Raw genomic sequence first — 22,802 nt, 5'->3', positions numbered from 1 at the left:
ACCATTTACAGTATTTGCGACAGGTGGGCTGGAGCAGAAAACATCTAAAAGGTGGACAATGGTGGCCTTCAAGGACAGGAAGTGGGGAGCACTGACCTAAACTACGGGCAGCACAGAGTGGTGTGCACTGTCGTCTCACGGCAAGAAGGTTCCTTGTTCAACTAGTGGCAGGGATCTTTCTGTGTGGAGTGTGCTTGTTCTTAAGGCTGGCAACCCATCTTGGTATCTCTACCTTTTGTCTGAAAGGAGCTGGTTTTTGGTAACCCTGAGTATGAATAAGCGGGTATTGATAATGGATTGACAGGTTTAGGTTATCTAGACTTTTATCGGCGACAGCTCCCAAAAGTCTGGAGTGTGAAGGTATGGAGATGAGTGTCCTAGGCTAAGGTCTTTTACCGTTCTATGATGATGAGGTTGATACTGAAGAGTACACTGAGACTTTAATGCAACATATGATCCTTTATGGATTACTATAGAACTTTTATCTTGTTGCTAAAGTTCATGCTTTGACTCAAATAAGCCAAAAGACTTAATTTCCTTTCCCAACAGCAAAAAAGAAAGAGTGTAACTTATTCAAAACAAACAAAGGCTGATAGAAGCAAATCATTTAATTACATTTAATAGCCTCACATAAAGCAAATCGGTACTTGTATTCCACAACTTTCCTTGAAAATAGATATTAAGGTCGTCACATCTCTGTCTACAGGCACCAAAGAGTCATGAGGAACAAATGATCACAACAAAACATCTTTCACTCTTAAAGCAGTTTTATTTTGCACTAAAAAGCATCCATGAGGTTTCTATGAGCTTTACTAGGAGCATGTAACTGGCCCAGGCTTGTAATAAGAGAAAACAGCAGAGGCAAAAGGTATACAAAATCTGATATGGGCTGCATAGTAAATATATATAAAAAACATGAATTGCTGGGAAATCCAATAAAAACTTGCAAAAATATAAATAGAACCGTCTCTGTTCCATTGACTGAATTTTTCTTTACAAAATAATAATCTAGTGATAAGTTAAAATTGTTTTATGACCTACATACAAGTTCTATACATGTATTTTAATAAAACAAACGTTTGGACAATAAAATGTTAGAATTGTGGTTTCTGAGGGCGGTTTTCATTATGCTAACATTTTTCTTTACTTCCTTCCAAACTGTCTTTTCCTGTCAGCTCCGTCTGAGATGATGAGAGACAGACAGATGCATCGAAGGATACTGCTCAGTGAGACGTTTATGGGATTAGAAGATCCTCTGTAACGGCGGATGGAGAACAATTCCCAGATAACAGGAGAAAAGATGAAAGGAAGCAGGAAAGGAAGTTGATATAATGAAAACCACCCTGAGTCTTCTTGAGGAGGTGGAGTCACACCTCCTGTGCCCTAGTTTGATGACATTCACATACCAAATTGTACCTTGTCCTCACAGCTTTGGCTTTTGGATGAATAAGCCATTAACACTTCATCTTCACAATAACCAGGCCAGAAATGCAGTTAATATTGAGATGACTGACTGAATTAAAGGGATGCTCGGTTGTTGATAGTTGATACTGAGCATGGATATATTATTTATCCCCAAACAAAGCTCTGCAAAAGCACCCTGATGCACAGCAATGTCAAATCAAAACCATTCATAAATGTTAATTTCTGACACAAAAGGCACAATCCGGAAAAGTGGCTTTGGTGGCCTCCTACCTAGACTGCCCCATTGTTATTCATTTCACACACGTTTGAAGAAACACACGGTTGAATTGGCACTTTTCTTCATACAAGCTAGCTCCACCCATCTACAATGGGGACATTGTTGATTGATTTAGGAAATAAAGATTCCGGATTGAGCCTTTAGCTTTCAAAGCTCAATATAAACTGCCTATTTTCTGGCACGGCTACTGGAAGTAGGACTGGAGGGTACCACGGCGGCGGACATCGGTTGTCCAGCAGTGGAAGCCGCCTCCCAAGGAGTTGGCATGGCGAATGTTCACCTTTATGGTCTTGATACCTGCAAAAAGCACATAATTTATACATTGAAGTCACACAACAGCTTTTGTTTCTGGCAAGTATGTCAATGTAGATGGACGGCAGTATCATAAATATTTTTTAATAGGAATTAAAACAAGCTGGAATCACTTTTCCCTCACCAAGGTTCTCAAACATCTTCTGGATGGTGGCTTCATTGGCGTCTACCATAACGCGTTTCTCATCCAACATCAGAACATTCATGGACAGCCATTTAGAAGACATCCACAATGGGTGGTCTGTTCAGAAAGAGTTGTCTTTTTGAGTAAAAAAATCAAATTACTTCTTTATGCATAAAAAGTTTTAGTTTAAGTACTCACCATCAGGAATCAGAGGTGTTGGAGGCTTCACAATAGTCCAGCCCGCCTTCTTGAACATGTCAATCTGAGATGAAGAGCAAAGAGTTGTGGGGAATCAGCGTGACCGTGTTTTTTATGTTGTTGTTTTTTTTTGCCTCCACAGGAGGGCAGCACAGCAGGCCTTCTGGATGAAAGCACACTAGCAGAAGTCAGCAGTGATGTCTTACAATACCTGGCGACATGGGCGATCAGGATTTGACAGCACCAGCCCCGGACCAATGATGTTAAACGTGGCATCGATGTGCATGGGGTTAGGGTCCTTGAATGAAATGATGTGGATCTTATAATCTGGGGCCAGATGACGGCGCATCCACTCAATTCCCATGAAATTTGTAACCTGAAAAAGAACAGAGATTTCAGAGTTTTAACTGAGATGAATGGTGAGATGTACATTCTTAAACTCTGCAGAGCAGCATTCTAATATCTGCAAGTGAAGTTAGTAAAAAAGTAAGTTTATCTAGTGTGACTTCTGCATGCTGCATATGGCTGACAGTTAAGTACATACAGTACACGACCCTATGAGATAGCATAGCATATATGAGATAGCAGATATACGTCATACCTGACTCCTCTGGACAAAAAGGTCCCTCCCAGCTCGGATAAAATCAGCAGCGTCGAAACAAGGCTCGTGTTCTGTGGTCACAAACTTCCCCTGGGCCGCCAGCTGGTGTCTGTCCTCCACTGTGCGGATGGGATAGTCCTGAATTATTAAAAAAATGATAATTATTTACACTGAAGCAATTAAGCCATAAAGTAGTCTTTTCTTGGGAAGTATGATTAAAAATCAGATTTCAGAGGTGATATAAATAACCTAATGAGGGAAATTTTAATAAAGAGCTTTCATAAACATTAGTCCAACATAGTCTGCACTCAAAACACTTAACTGGGTGCCTTTGGTATTTAGCAACAGCCACCTTGGCATGCTCACCTGATCATACAGCTCATCAGCCATTGTGGGTTTTGGAGCAGTGGTCCATTTAGCACCTTTTCTGAAGTATTCTTTGATCAGAGGCCTGTAGGCGCGGTACTCAAAGAAACGAGCCCTCCAGGCCATAGGAGCCTCAATGATTTCATTTCCTACAACCATTAGGATGTCTCTGGGCATAGCAGCATACATTCCTGTAACACATTCAACATTGATCCATGAAGATCCTCCGTCACCTGCAAATGCCCAATATTCCCTTTGCATCATGTGTCATTGTACCTTTTGATGTGAAATCTGGAGTTTTGTATTCCATGGACCAGTCGATAGGTTCTGGCCTTCTCACAGTCACGCCCTCGTGATGGAGAATATTGCACATATCTTCAATCTCAGCAACAGCTTTTTTCAAGTGGTCCGCAGGAAACAACTGACCCCCATACTTCTGGTAGAAGGGCCAGTACTTCTCATATGTGTTAGCCTGTGGAAATATATACAAAAAAACACAGTAATAGCACTGTCACCCATGCACATCTTGCATAATTCAAATAAATCATGTCATGAAGCTTACTTTCACTTCCACGGTGAAAGGAGGGATGTGGGCATTTTCAGCTCGACCCACAATCACCTCCTCAAGAGGGTCCCATTCGTTGTAGCTGCAGACAGGACATTCCTGCAGAGCAGGCGCAGTAACATGTTCCTCTTCAGCTGCACGCTGGGGTTGTGCAACTGCAGCACTTGAAGTGCTCTGGAAGGCCCTTTGGGCCCAGCCAGCAACTGACCGGCCAAGCTGAGGAGGGAGAAATGGGTCATTTCCATGCTGTGGATAAATGCTCCATGTTAAAGTCAAATATTAGATAGTTAATAGCTTTTTAATACACTTGTTTGTTTTTTTTTGCAAGAACACATTTAGTCATTTTGTTGGATTTGAAACTACAGGTGATAGCTGCATAAAATGGCTTGGTACATTCAAATACAATAGGGGAAAAAAAGTGGAAAGTGATAAGATGCATTTTTCAGACATTTTTAGATGCTTTCAATGAGATAGATTGGTTTGATGCCAGGGTACACGTGTTATTAAGAAGCCTTATCTCCTCAGATAGACCAGTCTGGCCTCAACTGGCTCACAACCAGCTCCGATGTCAATGAGTTTGAGAACGCATTTGCGCCAAACAGCTGTTCACCGTCACTCAGAAGGAAAAGGGAAAAGAAACTCTGCAGTCAGGAAAATCAGATCACTCCCTGGAAGTTAGATTTCTTTGAAATTACCTGTGTTAATAAGGTTTCTTTTTTCTTTCCTTTCCACTAAAAAATCCATCATATTGATTTTTTCCCCCCTCAATGCTTCTGTATATTAAGAAGCTCCAACGCCTAATCAGGCAAGCAAATCAATAAATCAATTAAGCTGGTCTTAATTAACTCAGATGTAACCCAGTGAAGGAAAGGTCGAAATGAATGTCTTTATTCACTGACGTGTGCTTTTTAACAAAAATAAAATAAAAGATATATTTTGCTAAATAAAGAAATAAAAAAAACTGGAAATAAAAAACATAAAACCACCACAATACAAACCATGGCTCCGATCAGATGGGCAGCCTCGGCCCCTCTGCTGCCTCCTCTCAGGCATCTAACTCGCAGCATTGTCCGCAGAAATAAAGAGTGAAATCAAACTTCAGCGCAGGATCCCCCTCTCAGTTTGCTCGTGAGCGGAGACTCCTCAGCTCACAGCCAACTTTATAGCAGGGGGACTACGTGACTCTTCGACCATTGGTCGCTTTCGTGCAGTGATGCAACGTGACTTGAGAAAAAGCATTTCTGAAACACAATCCCTTACGCCAGCAAATTCTTATCAACTCGAGCAGGAGCGTTAAAAGTTTGCAAGTAGAACATCTGAAGATATGGAGATATAGAGAAAAGTTTTCATTGCAGTTTTTGTAGTGGCCTTTCTACCTCAAAAGCAACATTTTAGTGATTTGATATATTTAATCACTCATTTAAATCCAGGATTATTTCTCCTAGATTATTTCTTATTAAAAAAATATGTTTAAAATCATAGAAAAAGATGGGAAAATGTATTGAATAATAATGCAGAAACAGCCATTTCTAGTCAAAGTTTGGCTCTTCCAGGGGGTTCACATTGTCTTACCTGGTCCTCTGTTTTTGAATTAATTCGGCTATATTATATTCAAGGTGATAACAGTTTGAGACACAGAAAATGCAGGAAAGAGGTTAAGCAAAGGCCTGACATAATCAATGTGATAGAGTCATGTGGCGGCTGTAACACCACATGCGTTACTGGACTGTGCTCACAGGAGTTTCACAATCTGCAGACAAACTGGCTGCTGATATTTTCTTGTACTCTTGGAAAAAAGACAGAAGAAACAAAACTCTAGTAATATATTTTTCCAAGTGAAATTGAGAGACATTTTATGAGATAACACGAAAAAAAAGGTTATAGACTTAATTTGTGTTTCTAAATCAAATAACTGTTAAGATTTAAATATGAAAAGTAGTATTTGGACTCCAGCTGGCTGAGGTGTCTGTTGAGAGAGGCAAACGATGTTGGATGGTCCTCGTCAACTGTATCTGGAATTAGAAGTGCAAAGAAAAATTGAAAGGTTTTAAAAGGGAAACCTACAGGTAGACCAAGAAAGATGTCAAAACACCAGACAGAAAACTCATACATCAACACATAGGTTGCACTGGTTGTACCAAAATGAAACACATGCCTGAAGGGAAAGGGATTTACAAAATGTTGGAAAGTTGGAGGGTGGTTGAAATGTCCAGAGATCTGCATGAATGACTGGTGTTGTGTTTGAGGCTGTACTTCTGTGGTGTGAATCATTGCGTGGAGTGACATTTGGCAGTATTAGTTTATTGCTTCTTTCACAAATAAAAAAAAAAAAAATCATATGTACCGGTAAGCTCATTTAAGATGGATTAAATTGCCGCTGTGTCTTCTGTGACAAAGAGAGAAGGATCACATGACTTATTATGTGCACATACTGTGTATTTGTGCTATCTATAACTTTGTGTGTTTTGCACAATTTCTAAAGGTCCATTAATACTGAATAATATGTAAATACTTTAGATTAACATTTCCTACCATCAAGACAATCTCTTTCTAGTGTGACCTTACTTAATTACTGCGACAGCCTGAGGTTTAAAGGCACTAAACTAACCTGTAGGAAGTCACCCACTGGCTTTTTTGTGTCTTAATACGTCAATACTTTGAGTGTTCTCTGCTGAGCTGTGAAGATATCATATCATATCAAGCAAAATTGGTAATATTTTATTTTCAGAAAGACATATGTACATACGTACATACGTGCATACATACGTATGTGCATACATATGTTTGTACATACATACATACATACATACATACATACATACATACATACATACATACATACATACATACATACATACATACATACATACATACATACATACATACATACATACAAACATAACCTTTTTGAACATATGAAATGTTGTCAATTAACAATGGATTAATAAAATGAAATATAATCATTCACAAAGTAGAGTTCTTTGCTAATATTGCATTGTAGCTTTCATCTAGTTACAATTTCAGCTGTCCAAGTATTTTGAAAATGTGATTGCAGAACACATTTTATAATTAAAGTGGTGCAAGAAAGTCATTTGTAAGTGAAAGAATTTGGCTATGAAATACAAACGAAACACACGCCAATCATCTTTTATCTTCCCCTAAAAATATCACCATTTTTAGATCAGATTAATGTGTTTTAGTTCGGTTTTACAATTTAAAGTATGTTTAATTGATTTTGTTGTAACTTGTAGCCTTTTTAAGAGAAAATAAGAAAATATTTGTATATTCTTCAAAAATTGGAATTGGATATTGAGTTTAGAAGCTGACATTTGAACTGAGACGACTGTGACCAATAAAGGACTGACCCTTCAAAGTCCGTTAAACAGAGATGACTGGAAAACAAAGTTGACTGTCCACTAAAGTTACTCTGACTAAAACAGTTTATAGTGCCACAAATAATAGTGAAACTTCCAAAAAGTAATTTAACTAGCTGGTTAAGGCAGCCCAGAATTGTGTTTTTCTCATTTAAAAAAAACGTATAAGAATATCTATTGAAAAAAGGTATGTTAAGACGTGCATTGAAACTAGATGTCACATACTAAAGCAAGAAAATATTCTGTATTTCATTGGTTCTTGTCCTGTCACTACATCCCGTTTCATTTCTTTTAGTTGAACCTAAAAATTGTACTAAAAGCTATTTATTTGAAGCTCAACTTAGTTTACTTGTGAGTCCATGTTTACAAGTTATTTAAAGTGTTGTGGTTGCCAATCTATGGTCTTCAGCAGCTACTATTGTTTGGTGGCAAAGAATAGAGGTAAAACAAAAACAAAGAAAAGAGTGCCACCTGCAGGAATTTGAAACTAAAAGACTGAGGTCTTCTTTGTGTTTAAGCTGGTGCATGAGGGCAGTAATCAGGATTTGTTTAATCTTTACTCATTAGCTTTTCCTGAAAGCAAGCAAGAATATTTTTCTCACACTGACTGTGCTTTCTGGTTTGAGGTCAAACTTTATGTAAAGTTACTGTACCAAATTATGTTTCTCCACCACGCTTTAAAGTGCAACCTTACTTTGTTTGCTTTGTTACATTCAATTTAGTTGAAGTCAGGTGTAACTAACTAGATGAAATACTGTATATTTTGTGGAAAAAACACACATAAAGCTCTTGGCTCATGAGTGACACCAAGTGTGAACTACAACCCAAATTCCAAGAAATTGGGGAAATTGTGTAAAATGCAAATAAAAACAGAACAGGGTGATCAGATGTCAAAACTGACACATTTTGCCATTTCATTTCCAGGTGCTGAACTGGTCTGTCTGCAGTTTAGACCTTTCACCAATAGAAAACATTTACAGCATTATAAAAAAAAAAGAAAGAAATCCAGCAACAAAGGTTCAGGACTCTGAGTAGCTAGATTCCTGCAAGAATGGGACAACATTATTGTCCTCAAACTCTAGAAATTGGTCTCCTCACTTCCCAGATAGCTGTTAAAAGAAGAAGAGATGCCACACAACAGTAAAAACCACCAGTTCTAACTTTTTTAAGAGGTGTTGCTGCTGTCATATTCAAAATGAGCTAATATTTTCCATGAAGGGTCAACATGTTTCAGTTTCAACATTTGATATGTTGTTCAATTTCTAGTGGGGATAAAATATGGGTTTATGGGATTTGAAAATTATTGCATTCTGATTTTGTTTACATTTTAAACAGTATCCCAATATTTTGCAACTTGGGGATGTAAAATGTCATGCTTTTATGCTTCAGTTTTTTTTTTTTTTTTTTGTCTGCATACATATTAATGGTTATGCTTCAGTTTTAAATTCCAGTCCTTGTCAGACCTTTTGCTCTTCCACATTTCTGTCTGCTCTAGTTTGTTTCTTCTTAAGCTGCTGTGGACTTTGCCTCAACAGCTATGTTTACTTTATATAGAAGCCAATCATCCAAAACACTATGACCACTGACAGGTAATGTGCTGGCATTCATATACTATTTTGGCACTTGCCACTTAACTAAAACTGTGTGCAGACTGATAAATCCCCCAGCATGGCAACACCATTTCACTTCAGTAGCTGTACTCCTGTAGCTCCTCAATAACTTTATTAGGAAGCAATGAACGCACAGAATATGAGTCTGAGGTGTACATTTGGTCTCCAGACTTCCAAGATACCAATCTGATTGCAACTGAGCGAAACAATCCAAACTGACAGAGTGAAGAGTCTCCGATACTGCTAATATCTTGATACCAGACACTTGTGGGTGTCTTCAGATGTCCAGAATAAAACTGAACTGACCTCTATTTATTACTATATTTGACATCTTTTAACTGTATGGAAAAAGTCTTGATTGATTTTGCATTGCTTGATAGTGTTAGGTGTTCTTAACCTGCGTGCTTGTTGATTTGAGAAAGAAGACACTTTGTTAGAAATAAACACAAACAATTTCTCTCAATTAAAGTTTTTCTTATTGTAGATCAAAGTAAACTTACACATGGACCTTTACTGTCCGGCACACTACCTCCCAGAAAAAGACCACATCAAATAAGGTGCATAGGCCTAATAGTTTTCTACTGACAAAAATGTAAATATTTAGATAATGATTACAATATGATTGGCTAAACTGATGGGAAGGAACCGTGCTTTAGACAAACCCAAATGATGTTTGGCCCTTTTTAATGTATGTTTTAGTTCTTGCTACCTCCTGCAAAGGCTTAAATATATATGTTCCCCAACAACAGAAAATGTGACTTTTTCTTGGAACTTCACGTACTTTTGAGTAAATGCTCCGCCCCACTGCACAAAATCCCTATTTGCAGCATTCACCGTTTTGCAGCCCAGCCTGCATGTTTTCTTTCACAGACTTAAAAAAAAAAAAGGTCGACGATGGACTTGTGTGTCTTTTCAATAATCATAGCAATCCTCTTCGTACCATTCGCCCTCAAAACTTTTTCCCCTTATGTTTGGATGGACATTCTATATTTTGGGGACATTCTCCGGATTATGGGCACATTTCTTGCGAGGCGAAGAAAGAGACCCCTCTTTTTTGTTTTGGACCGCTTCTTGGAGCAAACCTCTGCGAATCCAAAGAAGCCCTTCGTTGTGTTTGGAGATGAGAGCTACACTTACACCGACACGGACAAAAGGAGCAACCAAATCGCCAACGCGCTCCAGTCTCATCCCGAGTACACAGCTGGGGACACCGTCGCCCTTTTCATGGGGAATGAACCCAACTTCGTGTTTACCTGGTTGGCTTTGGCTAAACTTGGCTCTCCTGTCGCCCTGCTGAATTACAACATACGGACCAAATCTCTCCTGCACTGCTTTAACTGCTGCAACGCAAAAGTGGTGATAGTGGCCCCAGGTATGGATCTGTGCGCAGCTTGTCGGTCAAGCCTGAATTAAGGTCTGCGTTAAATCGACGCAGAGCCTACGGCGTAGGGTACACGGCGACGCGCAACGTACGGTGCGTGTCCCCGCATACCCTATGCCGTAGCATCTGCGTTGGAGTAACGCGGAACCATAAATCGGCCTTTAGACATGCTGTTTAGGACCTGATCTCTGCAGGTTCTGCTACGTGGGAGAAGCCTTTGTTTGAGCTCAGGTCGGACACAAATAATGTGTCATAATTTGCACCAAAAACTGCTGAATAAATGTGCATATATCATTCACATGACTTGAGACAAAAAAGCATCGGTTTCTTTTGCACTACTGTCTGCCATCATCCCAACAACATTGGGTTACTGCTCCCTCAGGTGCTCTTCTTAAACTACAAAATAGTTTTATTTTTAAGAGTGGTTTAACCATTTAAAAACGAAGCAATTAAGGGAAGACATATGTGTAAGATAATATATTACACATTAAAGGGGACATACTGTATCACAAGAAAATTAATTTGTATATCCTTTTGGGTCCCTGGAGTGATGACACTCCCAAAAATGTTGAGATATCACAAGGCTTTCGCTTTGTTTTGAACCACTTAAGTCTAAAAATATGTGATATAATATGAGCCTTTCGAAATCAATGGCACCATGACATCACAGACCCGGATCAGAGTATAACTACAAGCCTCCCCATCTTTATCTCCACCTAAAGTAATCTCTTACTGCATTTACTTCAACACCAATTCCCAAAGAGCCACACCCTGCTGAAGATGGGTTGCTTGGAATCGGAATTGGATGCTGGCTCTGTCCCTATAGACCAGGGGCTAGAAACAAGAGCGTGTTAATTTTTCTTTTCTTCTTTTTTTTTACGGTAACCCTGTGGTATTCCGACTAGAACATACCACCAACAATACATCAGGGTCTCATGAAATTGTGCATATAAAAAAAAAAAGAGATTTATTTATTTGTACAGTAGATGTTGCACTAAGAATTGCATTGTACATAATTTCAAATGAGAGGTAATAATTGCACATTAATTCATATTGTAGGTATTACCCATAAAGTATTGTGTACATGGCAGATTAGGAGAAACAGTCTCACAACTCGAGGGAAGAAACCGTTTTTTACAGTTGTGGGCGTGTTTGGTCCTGTGTCTCCTGCCTAAGGGAAGCATGTTGAGTCGGGCCGGGATTGATGTCAGTGTTCGTTTTCTAATATTTTATGTAATCTTTTTACTCATAACTTCTGGTTGTCTAGCTGGAGATTGCTAGGTTTTGAATGGTTCCCATTAGGCTCTCTTTACTTCACAAACACATTATTGGTGTGTGAGGGGTGTCCTTTCAGTCAACAGCATTTATTTAGATGCCTGAATTGACAACCAAATAAAAAACTGACATAAAACAACCTTGTGGATCTGTTTGCGATGGAAACTTTGATTGCATCAGAAGCTGAAAGGTTCAACTTTTCAGTTGTTGACATAAGTGTCAGCCAGTAATTTTATAGTTACACAGCCTATAGTACTGGCCAGTGATATCATGCAAAATAATGGGCGAGAAGGGGCTAAAGGGTATTGTCTACTCTAAATAATGGAAATACTGATAATTGTTGTGCGCTATCAACCCAACTTGTATGACCAGACTATGTGGTCATACTGTGATACCCAGCTTTCTTGTATAATCCACAGGATCTGTTGTGTTTTGATATGACAAAGGCATCAGCAAAGGACAGTCCACAGTATTAAACACACGTGGCATCAAGCATTACTGCAACACTCCCGTGTGAGTCTGGATACTCCACCCAACTTCTCATCATGCAGCATTTTCTGCTCCCTGAGATTGAGTTGCACTCTAGACTGTATATTACTGGACAAAATCTCCTTAAAGTCCCCCATAGGTTTTCTGGAGAGTAGTTTTAAAGCTGCTTTTTCCTCGTGCTGCTCAGCAGCATGTTACAAATGGATGGAATGAACAGGGCTGGAAAGCCGGCTGGAAGACGCCCACCTCATGTGAATCAAACATTTTAGCTTGGCTTACTCAGGCTACGCTAGCCTATAGTGCTATTAAACGTATGCATTCTTATCAATCAGTTTTAAGTGTTGCTACTGAAACAACCGCTGCCATAGCTAAAACAAGGATCAACCGGCTCTGTTGGTCCACAGGGCTATTGGTCTCTGATTGAGCGCTTTGTTCTGGGGTTGTGAAGACAGATCTTAGCTGAGATCAGACAGCTTGCGCTAACAAAGCCTTAGCTGAATGTAATGTTATTTCTGATTTTGTCATCAAAATGCCATTTAAGACACGATATTCTGCTGCAGATGTTTGCCAGCAGCTCTGCAGCTCCTCCAGCATGGATCAGTTGAAGGAGCTGAAAGCTATGGGAGGTCATTTCATGGTCTTTCAGTGATATGTGGAATGCAACAGAGTATTCTGAAATCAGAGATGACCACAGCCTGTAGCCAAGCCTCGGTTAGCACAAGCTGCTGGCTCTAACCTTTGTCCTCTGACCCTTCCAGGTTAACCCACGGCATGGCGGCCTGTTAGTACAGTTAACACCACAACGCCAAAAAAAAACAAACTATTTTAAATATGAATGATTAGTTTTTGTTTAGTCTTTGTTAATAGGTCATAAACTATGCTCAGAAGTCAAATACAGTGCAAAGTGCTTAGTAGCTCAAGTGATGACTAACGATGACGTCATTATCGCAAGCCGCTTTGGCTAAAGCGTTCTCTGGTCAAAAGTCCACTGGCCTTTTAATTACACATAAATTACATAAATATGTTGCTTAATAAAGAAAACAAACAAAAAAAAGGTTTTGGAGATTAAAACCATTTTTTGAACCAGGTTGGAAATGTTGTCAACATTTGAGGTGGCTCAAAACGTTTATTAAAGTGGTCCTAAGACAAGAACAGATATTGTTCAACATTCTTGCATAACATGTATGTGTTATTAATCCTCTTCAAATGTTCAATATTGTAAAAACCTGTAAAACCTCCCACTAGGAACCAGAGGTGGATATTTCAAGTGCCATAGAGTAAAAACCCTGCCATGTTTCTGGATCAGCCTGTACATTTAGACCAGGAGTTTTCACTACAGACTTACCATCTACCTGCAGAGGGGCTGGTTTAGTGATTGGTTGGAACAACTGCTGGACAAGATTTTTACTTTATGGCAACTGGATTATCCACCTCTGCTAGGAACAGAGCTGTAGAAATACATGGAAACACAAGCTTGTGTACTGTGTCTCTATGGTATTTGGACCAAAACGCGTGACGGACAGCTCATCAAGACCTTTAGAAATTGTGTCACTTTTGAAAAAGTTGTATGTAGCTGTTATTTATATATTTTCTCTCCCTTTGCAGAGCTAAAGGATGCAGTGGAGGCTGTGCTGCCTTCACTGATCGAGCAGGGTGTCACCGTCCTTCTGATGAGCAAATGCTGCGACACCCCTGGAATTGACAGCTTCTCTGAAAGAGTGGAAGAAGCATCAGATGCTGCACTCCCTCGATCCCTCAGATCACATATCACATTCAAAAGTCCAGCTGTCTACATTTACACCTCTGGAACCACTGGTAGTTGAGAGGCTGCATGTGTACTGTTGTTTTTGGTAGTATCTTTCTTTTTTAATGATATTTTTTTACTTTTTTATAACAGGTTTGCCTAAGGCAGCTTTGGTCAACCAGAACCGCCTTTTAACAGCTTTGGCTATTTTATCTTCCAATGGCGTATCATCAAAAGACATCTTCTACCTGAACCTGCCTCTGTACCACACAGCAGGGTTTCTTATTGGCTTTATTGGCTCCATTGAAACGGGTGAGACGATGGAGAGGCTGCTGCGACAGCCAAATTAGATGAAAACTTAGTTAGATGAGATTCCTTGTGGAATGAATCCTGTGTTCTGTTTCATGTCACGCCATAAGTCAAACAAAACCTGAAGATAACCACATCAAATAAAATTGCTTTTTTTTTGCTTTTTTTTTGCTTTTTTACTTGTTCCCACTGCCCATGCTACAAAAGTGGTCCCCTTGCTCCAACTCTCCCTCTGGTTGTCCTGCCCTGGTCCGACTCGAGTGAAAGGGTCTTTTGTCACCCTGTACCAGTAATCTGAGCAGATCCTTTCTGACTGTTTTTTTTCCCAAATAGGCTAAAGTTCACGGCTTTTGTCTGTGTGCGTAAGCACTCTGAGATACACACTTATTAGGAAACATTCAATACTGCCTAGAAAACACAGATCTGTTGTGCAGAGTTCCCTGGCATACAGTGTCAGCAATATGGCCACGCAATAATCCAAGTATTGTTAATTCATTAAATGCAAAGTGTTTAGTAGATAGACTGTTAAAGATTTAAGGTATTAGATTCATTTAAAAGAATTTATAAACAAAACTCGTAGACAGTTGAAAAAAAACATTGTATTGGAAGTGTAATGTCTGTTTTCTTTGGTTTCTTATTTTGAAGGGTCAACTATAATTCTAAAAAGGAAGTTTTCTGCCTCTCAGTTTTGGGATGACTGCAGGAAATACAAAGTGACTGTTGTCCAGTACATTGGAGAGGTGATGCGCTACCTTTGCAGTGCACCGAAGGTAAAATTATTTCCAACTGTTCACACTTTCATATATAAGATACATTACTGAATGTATTTTTTTATGAAGAAGAAGCTGTAGTTTGTTACCTCTGTAAGTCGTTGTGGCCATTTATTTCAGATAAGTTCAGGCTGTTAAGGGTTACATACGGACATGTTTGTGAAAAAAGCTTGTGCAGCATCATTATGAACATGCGACAGCCGCCACTTTCAGCTTAAACCTGACTGGTGGCATTTGTTCAGGTTTGTCAGGAAGTTAACGTCCCTTTCCTCGTAACCCAGAGTCTCTGATTGTAAACTCTGGAAGGCCAGAATGTGATTGGTATATAACCAATATGCAATTTATTAATTACAGTTATGTTGTTTTAAATCATCAACCTTCGTTAGAGCCTGCTGTAGTGTAGAAAGTCGTTTTAAAAAAAATATACTTTGAATGGAAAAAAATGCTCTATCATGTTGACATTTTAATTTATCTTGCTAGCTACGTCATTAGTCTTATTTAATATCCTTTAGTCATTTCCTGATGTGGTAGTAGGAGAGCACTTCAGGAGGAAGCTGAGACAGCTGAGGTGTGACAGGGAAGCTGTCGGTCAAGGGATGAAGGGACGTCTGTTTGGCTGGGGGCAGGAGAGGAGGATGCTGGGATTGTTTCTGAACTGAACCTGTTGTAGAAGAAAAATGGATTGAGTAAAAGGAGAACATTGTTCTGTGGTCAGATACATTCAAATACAAAGTTAGTTTAGGTAATTATGGACTCTATGGCCTCAGAGGAGAGGAGCCTAACCATTGTTATCAACACTCAGTTCAAAAGCCTCCTTCTCTTAGGGTATGGGGGTGTCTATATGGAGTGGGCTGCTTGCACATCCGTAGAAAAGATATCATTGCAGAAGGGTATATACAGATTTTAAAGTAATATATTCTCTCATTCAGATGACATCTTTTTCTTGTAAGTGCTTGTATCTTCCTTCAGTGCCAAACTGTATACTGTAAACTCAGCCGGTTGAAAGATCAGCAGCTGAGAATCTTTGGTGCATCATGAACCAAAAATATGACAAAGAAGACCCAGTAGACAGGACTGTTGAGCAGCTGTATAAGACAAGAATGGGACACCAGCCTTCCCCCAAAACTTTAACAAACTTCCCCCCAGTTCCAAAACATTTATCATAGCGTGGTGTGGCAGAAGAGGGTTGCTACACAAAACATTTCCTTGCCGCAGTCTATTTAAGATATGTTGCTGCTATTAAATTTAAGATCATCTCATGTTTTTTCTTTGGATGCAGAATTTCCTCATTGTCAACTTCTGATGTTTTCTATGTGTCTCCTGTGAATAAAATGTAGGTGTGAGATTTGCAAATGATTAGACTTTGTAGGTTTTTTTTAAATTTTGCAGTGTCCCAACTTTTGGGGGAATTTGAGTTGTATTCAAAAGATTTTAGTGGAAATTTCAAATTTATCTTGACACAGTAGAGTATTTCTTTTTTCTTTTGAAATTCTAGATAAAAGGCTTAACACATTAGCCCCGAGGTCTGAATGTGTGAAACAAGCCTGCGAAGGATCTTTGGCAGGGAGCTCCAGACACCACACCTCTACTTTGCCATCTTAACTACTGTAAAAGCTCCTTTCGAAGGACAGCAGCAGTGGCAGGGGGCCGTAAACTGGCTGCAGCAAGTTCCAGTCTTGAGTGAACTTTCTAAATCAGTACATTCCCCAAGCACAGCACAGCTGGCTTACCAAAATAGAAAACATAAATCTCATCTTTCAGGTTCCAGCCTTCTGCATCAATATATCTGGGCGGTTTTGATTTATAGAATACAGCACACGTTTTTGAATTTTCAGAATGACTTTGTGTCTGAAAGATTTTATAAGACTGATTTATTTTTCAGAGCACTGCACAACATAGTGCCTGTATGCCATTCAGAGTATCTAATTGCATCACATGAAATGCTGTCTCAATTTACTGCGTTACGGAATAAGTCAGAGGAGGTTTGTCTTTATCTGGTAACCACTAGGAATAGATGCTGGCCTTTACTTTAGAGCACCCTATCAAGTAACATAGCAACCAAATCTTCCTGTATACAGTACAACTAAGGGTCACATTATTTTAAGAAGCGAGTAGCAAGTATTTATTCAGCCAAACTTATACATATTTTTGATTGTGGCAATTGGCATTTCAACTCAAATTCTTATGTCTGGATTCAAATCAGGCAAACTTGAGGGAAGTAGGCTACATGATCTTAAACATCTATTTTGATGTTGTCTGGATATGACAAAGCATCTACTGTACTTTATCATACAAGTGTCTTTAAATGCACTTTCCTCTCACATTTAAAGGGTTTAGAGATGTTTTTGTTTTTTCCTTAGACCTCTTTTACACTTTGTTTTTCATTGAAAAGGCCAATAAATACAGTTTACCTCATTTCCACAGGTCTAGCTAATAAATATGGACATGTTCTACTTCTTTGACTGCTTTACTTTTCTCCAACACTGTGTGACACAGATGATTTCTATGGTACTTGTAAACTGCTAAATTTGTTTTTATCTGTGTATCAACATGTAGAGAGACAATGACAAGGACCACAACGTCAGACTGGCCATTGGCAACGGTGTCAGAGCAGAGATATGGAGAGACTTTCTCAGTCGCTTTGGAAACATTCAGATTCGAGAGTTTTACGCCTCCACTGAGGGAAATGTGGGATTCGTTAACTACACAGGAAAAATTGGAGCTGTCGGACGAGTCAATTTTTTGCACCGGGTAAGTCTGAGTCTTTTTTTTTTTTTAAGTTAAAGGTGTCAAGCCTCTTCCATATTTATGAAATAGATTATAAATAAATAATAGAGGGGGCAGTGAGGTGAGTAGATGAGAAGGATCTGAGAGTATAGGTAGGTATGGAGATGTGGAGGAGATCCACAAGGTACGGAGGAGAAAGGTTATGGATAGCCAACTAGGTAAACAATAATATTTGGTATTGGATATATTATGTTAGTGGGAGCCAGTGGAATGAACCAGTATGGCAGCAGTGTAAGCGATGGATGCCCCAGAGAGGGAAATATGATGCCTGGGTTATGTAGGAAGTGAAGGCAAGTGTGCTGTTGAGGATCACACCCAGAATCTTAGGGGAGGGAGTGATACTAAAATTATCAATGGGAAGTAAAACTGTGGGGTTTGCATATGGAGGCCTTGGTACCGACGAGTGACATTTCTGTTTTATCACTGTTTAATTTAAGCAAATTGGGTTTGAACTTTTAACTTTGCAGTCAATAAGGGAAGATGGAGGAAGGGAGGAGTCAGGTTTGGTGAAGATGAAAAACTGGGTATCATCCGCACTTCTTAAAATGCAGGAGAAATTTCCACAATATTTTTCTTAGAGAGCATAGGCATAATTAATCTATATGTTGCTAGTCTAAATAAAAAATATAATATCAAAAGTATAAAAGTGCAGTGTTATGAATACAGTCAGTTTATTCTGATGGTATAAAAATGTATTGGGCTCTAATTACAATTCTCTTCATTCCTGATGCAGAAAGTGTTCCCATACACTCTTGTAAAGTATGATACAGAGAAAGATGAACTGATCCGAGATGCCAACGGCCTCTGCATTGAGTCACCCAAAGGTGAAGAATAATCGCAATTATCTTTTTGGGTGACACTTAAAACTTGTGTTTGCCATCTTCATGGATTTCTTGGCATTTTGTTTAGGTGAAACGGGACTGCTGGTGTCAAAGATCACAGACATCGCTCCTTTTGTCGGATATGCCCAAAACAAAGAACAGACCGAGAGGAAAAAGCTTCAAAATGTTCTCAAAAAAGGAGATCTTTACTTCAACACTGGAGACCTAATGAGGATTGATAAAGACAACTTCATTTACTTTCAGGATCGTGTTGGTGACACATTCAGGTGTGGGACAGCTGTAAATCATAAAGCCAATCTGTGGTGCAATACAATTTCTGACCAGTTGGGGGAGGCATATCAAAAGAAACTTCATATTTGAGTCTCTGGCATAAGACAGGACAATGTGCTGCTCTAGTTGGCATTACAAGTGACATTACATTAAATTACTCTTTTCCACAGTGCTGTTAGTGACTCTTTTGTTAACACATCAGATCTATACACTCTCAAGGGGTCAGGAGTTATATGCACAACTTATAAACGAGCCATTGTGAATGGAAATAAGACATTTTGCAGTTCATGATAAAACAGAAGTTTCTCTGATAAACCAAGGACAAAAGATTTTTTTGTTTTCACTTATTGAATGGAATGGTTAAGATCACCATTAACACACATTCAATATGCACTATGTCCTGTTTCTAGCCTTTAAAGAAGCTTTTAAATAGTTGAAAAGCTTGCATTTGTTGTTGGGGCTCAGGCTCTTATTTTGCTAAATATTTTTTCTTAAAATGTATTAAAATATTACATCAAGAGAAAAGAAAAATATATTTGATATAAAGTTGTAATTTGTTTGAGACCATAGGTGGAAAGGTGAGAATGTGGCAACAACGGAGGTGTCGGACATCCTGACGATCTGTGACTGTCTCCAAGAAGCCAACGTTTATGGAGTCCAAGTGCCAGGTGATGGTCATTTCCTGTGTGTTTGATAGGAATATGACTTATAAATATCAGAAAAGAGGAAGTGGTTTGATGATAAACTGGTTCATTTGGGTTCTGTTTGCTCTAGGGCATGAAGGTCGAACAGGAATGGCAGCTGTCACTGTGAAGAAAGATGAACAGTTTGATGGAAGTAAAATATATAACCATGTTGTTAGCTACTTGCCCTCATATGCAAGACCACGCTTTATAAGGATACAGGTAATTATTTCCAGACACACTTTCCTGTTTTTTTTGTTTTTTTTTACGCTTCCTGCTTTTCCCTTTAGCTCATCGGATCATCTCTTTATCTTTCTGTATTTTCTGCATCTTCCTCTGTCACACCAACCAACTGTATGTCCTCTTTCACCGCATCCAGAAATGTTTTGGCCTTGCCCTTTTCCCCCTGGCAACTCCATCTCAGCTTCCTTCAACCAACATATTCACTATCCCTCCTCTTTACGTGCCTAAACCATACTTCTACTCTCGTATCACAGATAACTCCAAACACTTTATCCACTCCCCCCTGTCTGCACTCTTCCCCTCTTTTCTATGCTCTCCATTGCATAAAAAATACAAATGGTAACACTAAATGGTGTTTAGGCTCCATTCAAGCAATTTCAGCATTGCTCTGTTGTGAGAAGAAGCATTTCCCACATTCCCACTTGAGTAAATGCATGTTTCTTCTGTCCAGAATGTTCTAGAAGTCACTGGGACTTTTAAGCAGATGAAGATGAAGCTCATGGAGCAAGGTTTTGATCCAGAGCGTATCCAGGACCCTCTCTACATCCTAGACGACCATGCTAAGAGCTACATACCACTGACGGTTCAGCTCTATAGTGCCTTAATATCAGGAAATATCAAACTGTGAGCAGATTCAGCAGCCATGCGCGCTCCTCAGCCAGACCGCGTTCCTTTCAAACAATAAACCTCCAGCTCAGGGACACAACAGTCTTTTTCTTTTTTTAAATTGATCAAATATGCTTGAGAGTCATGCTGGTGTATTCTTATTCATGTGTTGGGTGGGGTTCAGCATCGGTTTATACAATGTAAATGGTGCATTTGCGAGCATTGTGGCTACTTTCCAGTGTGAACATTGCAACTTGGACTTTATACTCAGTATAATATTGGTGTGGTATGCGCTGCTATTTGGTAAGGGTATGTTATGTTATGTATGTCCCATTACCGTCATGACATACTAATATGGGAAATGCTGAACTGTAAGAACTTTAAAATTCACTCTTCTTGAAAAACAAAGTGTAACACATTGTATTTCTTTTCATGTGATGGTTTGTAATTTACAAAAATAGGCCTATTATCAAATGTTTATTCCATGTCAATATCAGTAAATAGCACTGTAAATTGAAGAGATTTGCTCTGTAAGAAGCAGTTTTAGTGTGTTGTCTTGTGTGATCTTTTTTTTTTTCCCCCACCATTGCTGTAACACAAATGCAAATTTCACATGTGACAGACTCTGAAAACTCACCAGATGGAGCCAAATACTCATGCTGCCAAAGACTGTCCCAAGTGTAGTCAAAGGAATTGAGTTTCCATAACCACCTCCACACTTTCCCAGGAACTTTTCCATCAGTATTTTAAATCTGGCTGTGCGGTTTTTCTCACATTCAGCCAAAAGAGCATGAATGAAATCCAATGCTGATGTTGAGCTATCTGCCATGGCTGTGAGTCAATGTTCTGATTCATGTAGGAAGTAAAGCTCTTGTGTGCAAAGATTGTAATGGAGAAACCCAAACTTTAAAATTCAGGTCCAGATTAAAAGCTGAGGGGTTTATTTAATTTTTGGCACATGGACTCTTGTGCTAATTGCCTTCAGATATGGACATCCTAACTGTCCAACTCTCAGCAAAACTGAAGTAATGTAAAACAGAAGTTTCTTGTCAAATGGTGAAAGTACAGCTTTTTTTTTTTTCCAACATTATCTTTTTTTATTTTTTCAAAGAGAACAAAACAGACCCAAAATACCAAACAGTTGCCAGTTCACAAAGAAAGAAAAGACAAAAAAGGAGATTAAAAAAATGATCGTATAAATATATATACACATACATATATACACATTTAGCTGTATAAAAGATACAAAAGGCTATGTCAGTCCAGACCATACTCAAAAAGACCAGGGATTGGCCAAGAGGCCGGGAGAGCTGTGCGTCCGTATAAGCGAAAGTACAGCTTTAATGCTGCTGAATATCACTGTCAAATTTTATGAAGGTAGGTGCAGCAAAAAACTATATTCAATTCAATTTAATTCAATTTTATCTATATAGCGTCTATTACAACAGAAGTTGTCTGTAGGCGCTTTCCAGAGACCCAGAACATGACCCCCAAGCAATTATTACATAAACATAACATAAACAATGGCAGGTAAAAACTCCCCTAGTGGGAGAAAAACCTTAAGCGAAACATTGGTATTTATTCTGGTAAATCATTGAAGCACTAGAAGAACTAATAAATACAATTAAATACAGAAAACGCAATGAATAATTGTGTCCGAGTCAAAGTTTTTAAAAATCTTTGAAACCAATTTGGAGCTGCACTTTGTTCTTTTTTAACACGTTTGTTGCTTCAGATGAAGTTAATCTTTGATTCGATAACTCAAAAGTAAACTGTAATTTAGTTTACTTAGTCTTCATGTTTTGTAAGGTGAGTCTAAGAGTATTTTTTTCAGACTGATAAATGGATTTTACTAATTTAAAAAGTGCAGCATCTATGTCAACTACTTTTTATTTAAACATAAAAAGGATCTTTTCTTTCTTTCATTTTTCATCAATCCATCCAGCCATCATCTATACCCATTTCATCCTATACAGGGTCAGGGGGTTGACTGGCGCCTATACCAGCTCTCTTCAGACAAAAAGAGTGTTTTTTTCTTAATCAATTTTAAGTAATAATTCCTACATTTTAAGAGCATTTCTCCTTCTGGGTTGGACTTAATAAAGTTAATAAACTACACTGACCCTGGACAATTACTAAACAACAGATGGAGTTTTAAATAATTACATAATATAATTATATATATATATCACTAACTGAAACAGTCACAACCCAAATGAAAAATATACCGTAATTAGTTTAACAACCAACATACGAGCACCAAAATGAACAACAAAATAAAATGTATATGGATCCCATATATTCATGTTTTACATCTCAAAATGATAATACATTTTGTGTCTAATGTCCAGTGACCAATGTGCAATGTAAAATAAACTCAAGATTATAAAAAGGAACTGGTTGCATAAGAACCAAATTATTAATCCAGGATCCCACGGATCAGAGCAGAGGTGTTTCTTGCGATATCCAGACGTAGATGCTCCTGTATCCACTCAGGACCTGCAAGCTACAAGGTCAGCGCAGCTTCAATATGCATTATTTGGAAACGATA

At 38.7% G+C, this 22,802-nt stretch overlaps 2 protein-coding genes across 2 annotated transcripts; one reads left to right on the top strand and one right to left on the bottom strand.

The window, feature by feature from the left end:
- Positions 1-749: 749 nt before the first annotated feature.
- On the bottom strand, positions 750-4,997 carry gatm (glycine amidinotransferase (L-arginine:glycine amidinotransferase)). Its single transcript, XM_061740409.1, has 9 exons — positions 4,867-4,997; positions 3,866-4,084; positions 3,580-3,775; positions 3,304-3,494; positions 2,938-3,075; positions 2,548-2,712; positions 2,337-2,400; positions 2,139-2,255; positions 750-1,999 (listed from the first exon to the last, which is right to left on the bottom strand). The coding sequence occupies exons 1-9, from the start codon at positions 4,933-4,935 to the stop codon at positions 1,887-1,889; spliced, it is 1,272 nt and encodes a 423-aa protein (XP_061596393.1). The 5' UTR covers positions 4,936-4,997; the 3' UTR covers positions 750-1,886.
- A 4,671-nt stretch (positions 4,998-9,668) lies between these two features.
- Positions 9,669-21,317, top strand: LOC133420067 (long-chain fatty acid transport protein 2-like). Its single transcript, XM_061709637.1, has 10 exons — positions 9,669-10,224; positions 13,603-13,812; positions 13,895-14,053; positions 14,696-14,820; positions 17,377-17,571; positions 18,341-18,431; positions 18,517-18,715; positions 19,290-19,387; positions 19,494-19,624; positions 20,097-21,317. The coding sequence occupies exons 1-10, from the start codon at positions 9,747-9,749 to the stop codon at positions 20,271-20,273; spliced, it is 1,863 nt and encodes a 620-aa protein (XP_061565621.1). The 5' UTR covers positions 9,669-9,746; the 3' UTR covers positions 20,274-21,317.
- Positions 21,318-22,802: the final 1,485 nt, after the last annotated feature.

This window comes from Cololabis saira, chromosome 2 (genome assembly GCF_033807715.1).
Source record: "Cololabis saira isolate AMF1-May2022 chromosome 2, fColSai1.1, whole genome shotgun sequence".
Lineage (NCBI taxonomy): Eukaryota > Metazoa > Chordata > Actinopteri > Beloniformes > Belonidae > Cololabis > Cololabis saira.
Note: the sequence above shows the minus strand (reverse complement) of the source record. Positions and strands in the feature narration are given on the sequence as shown.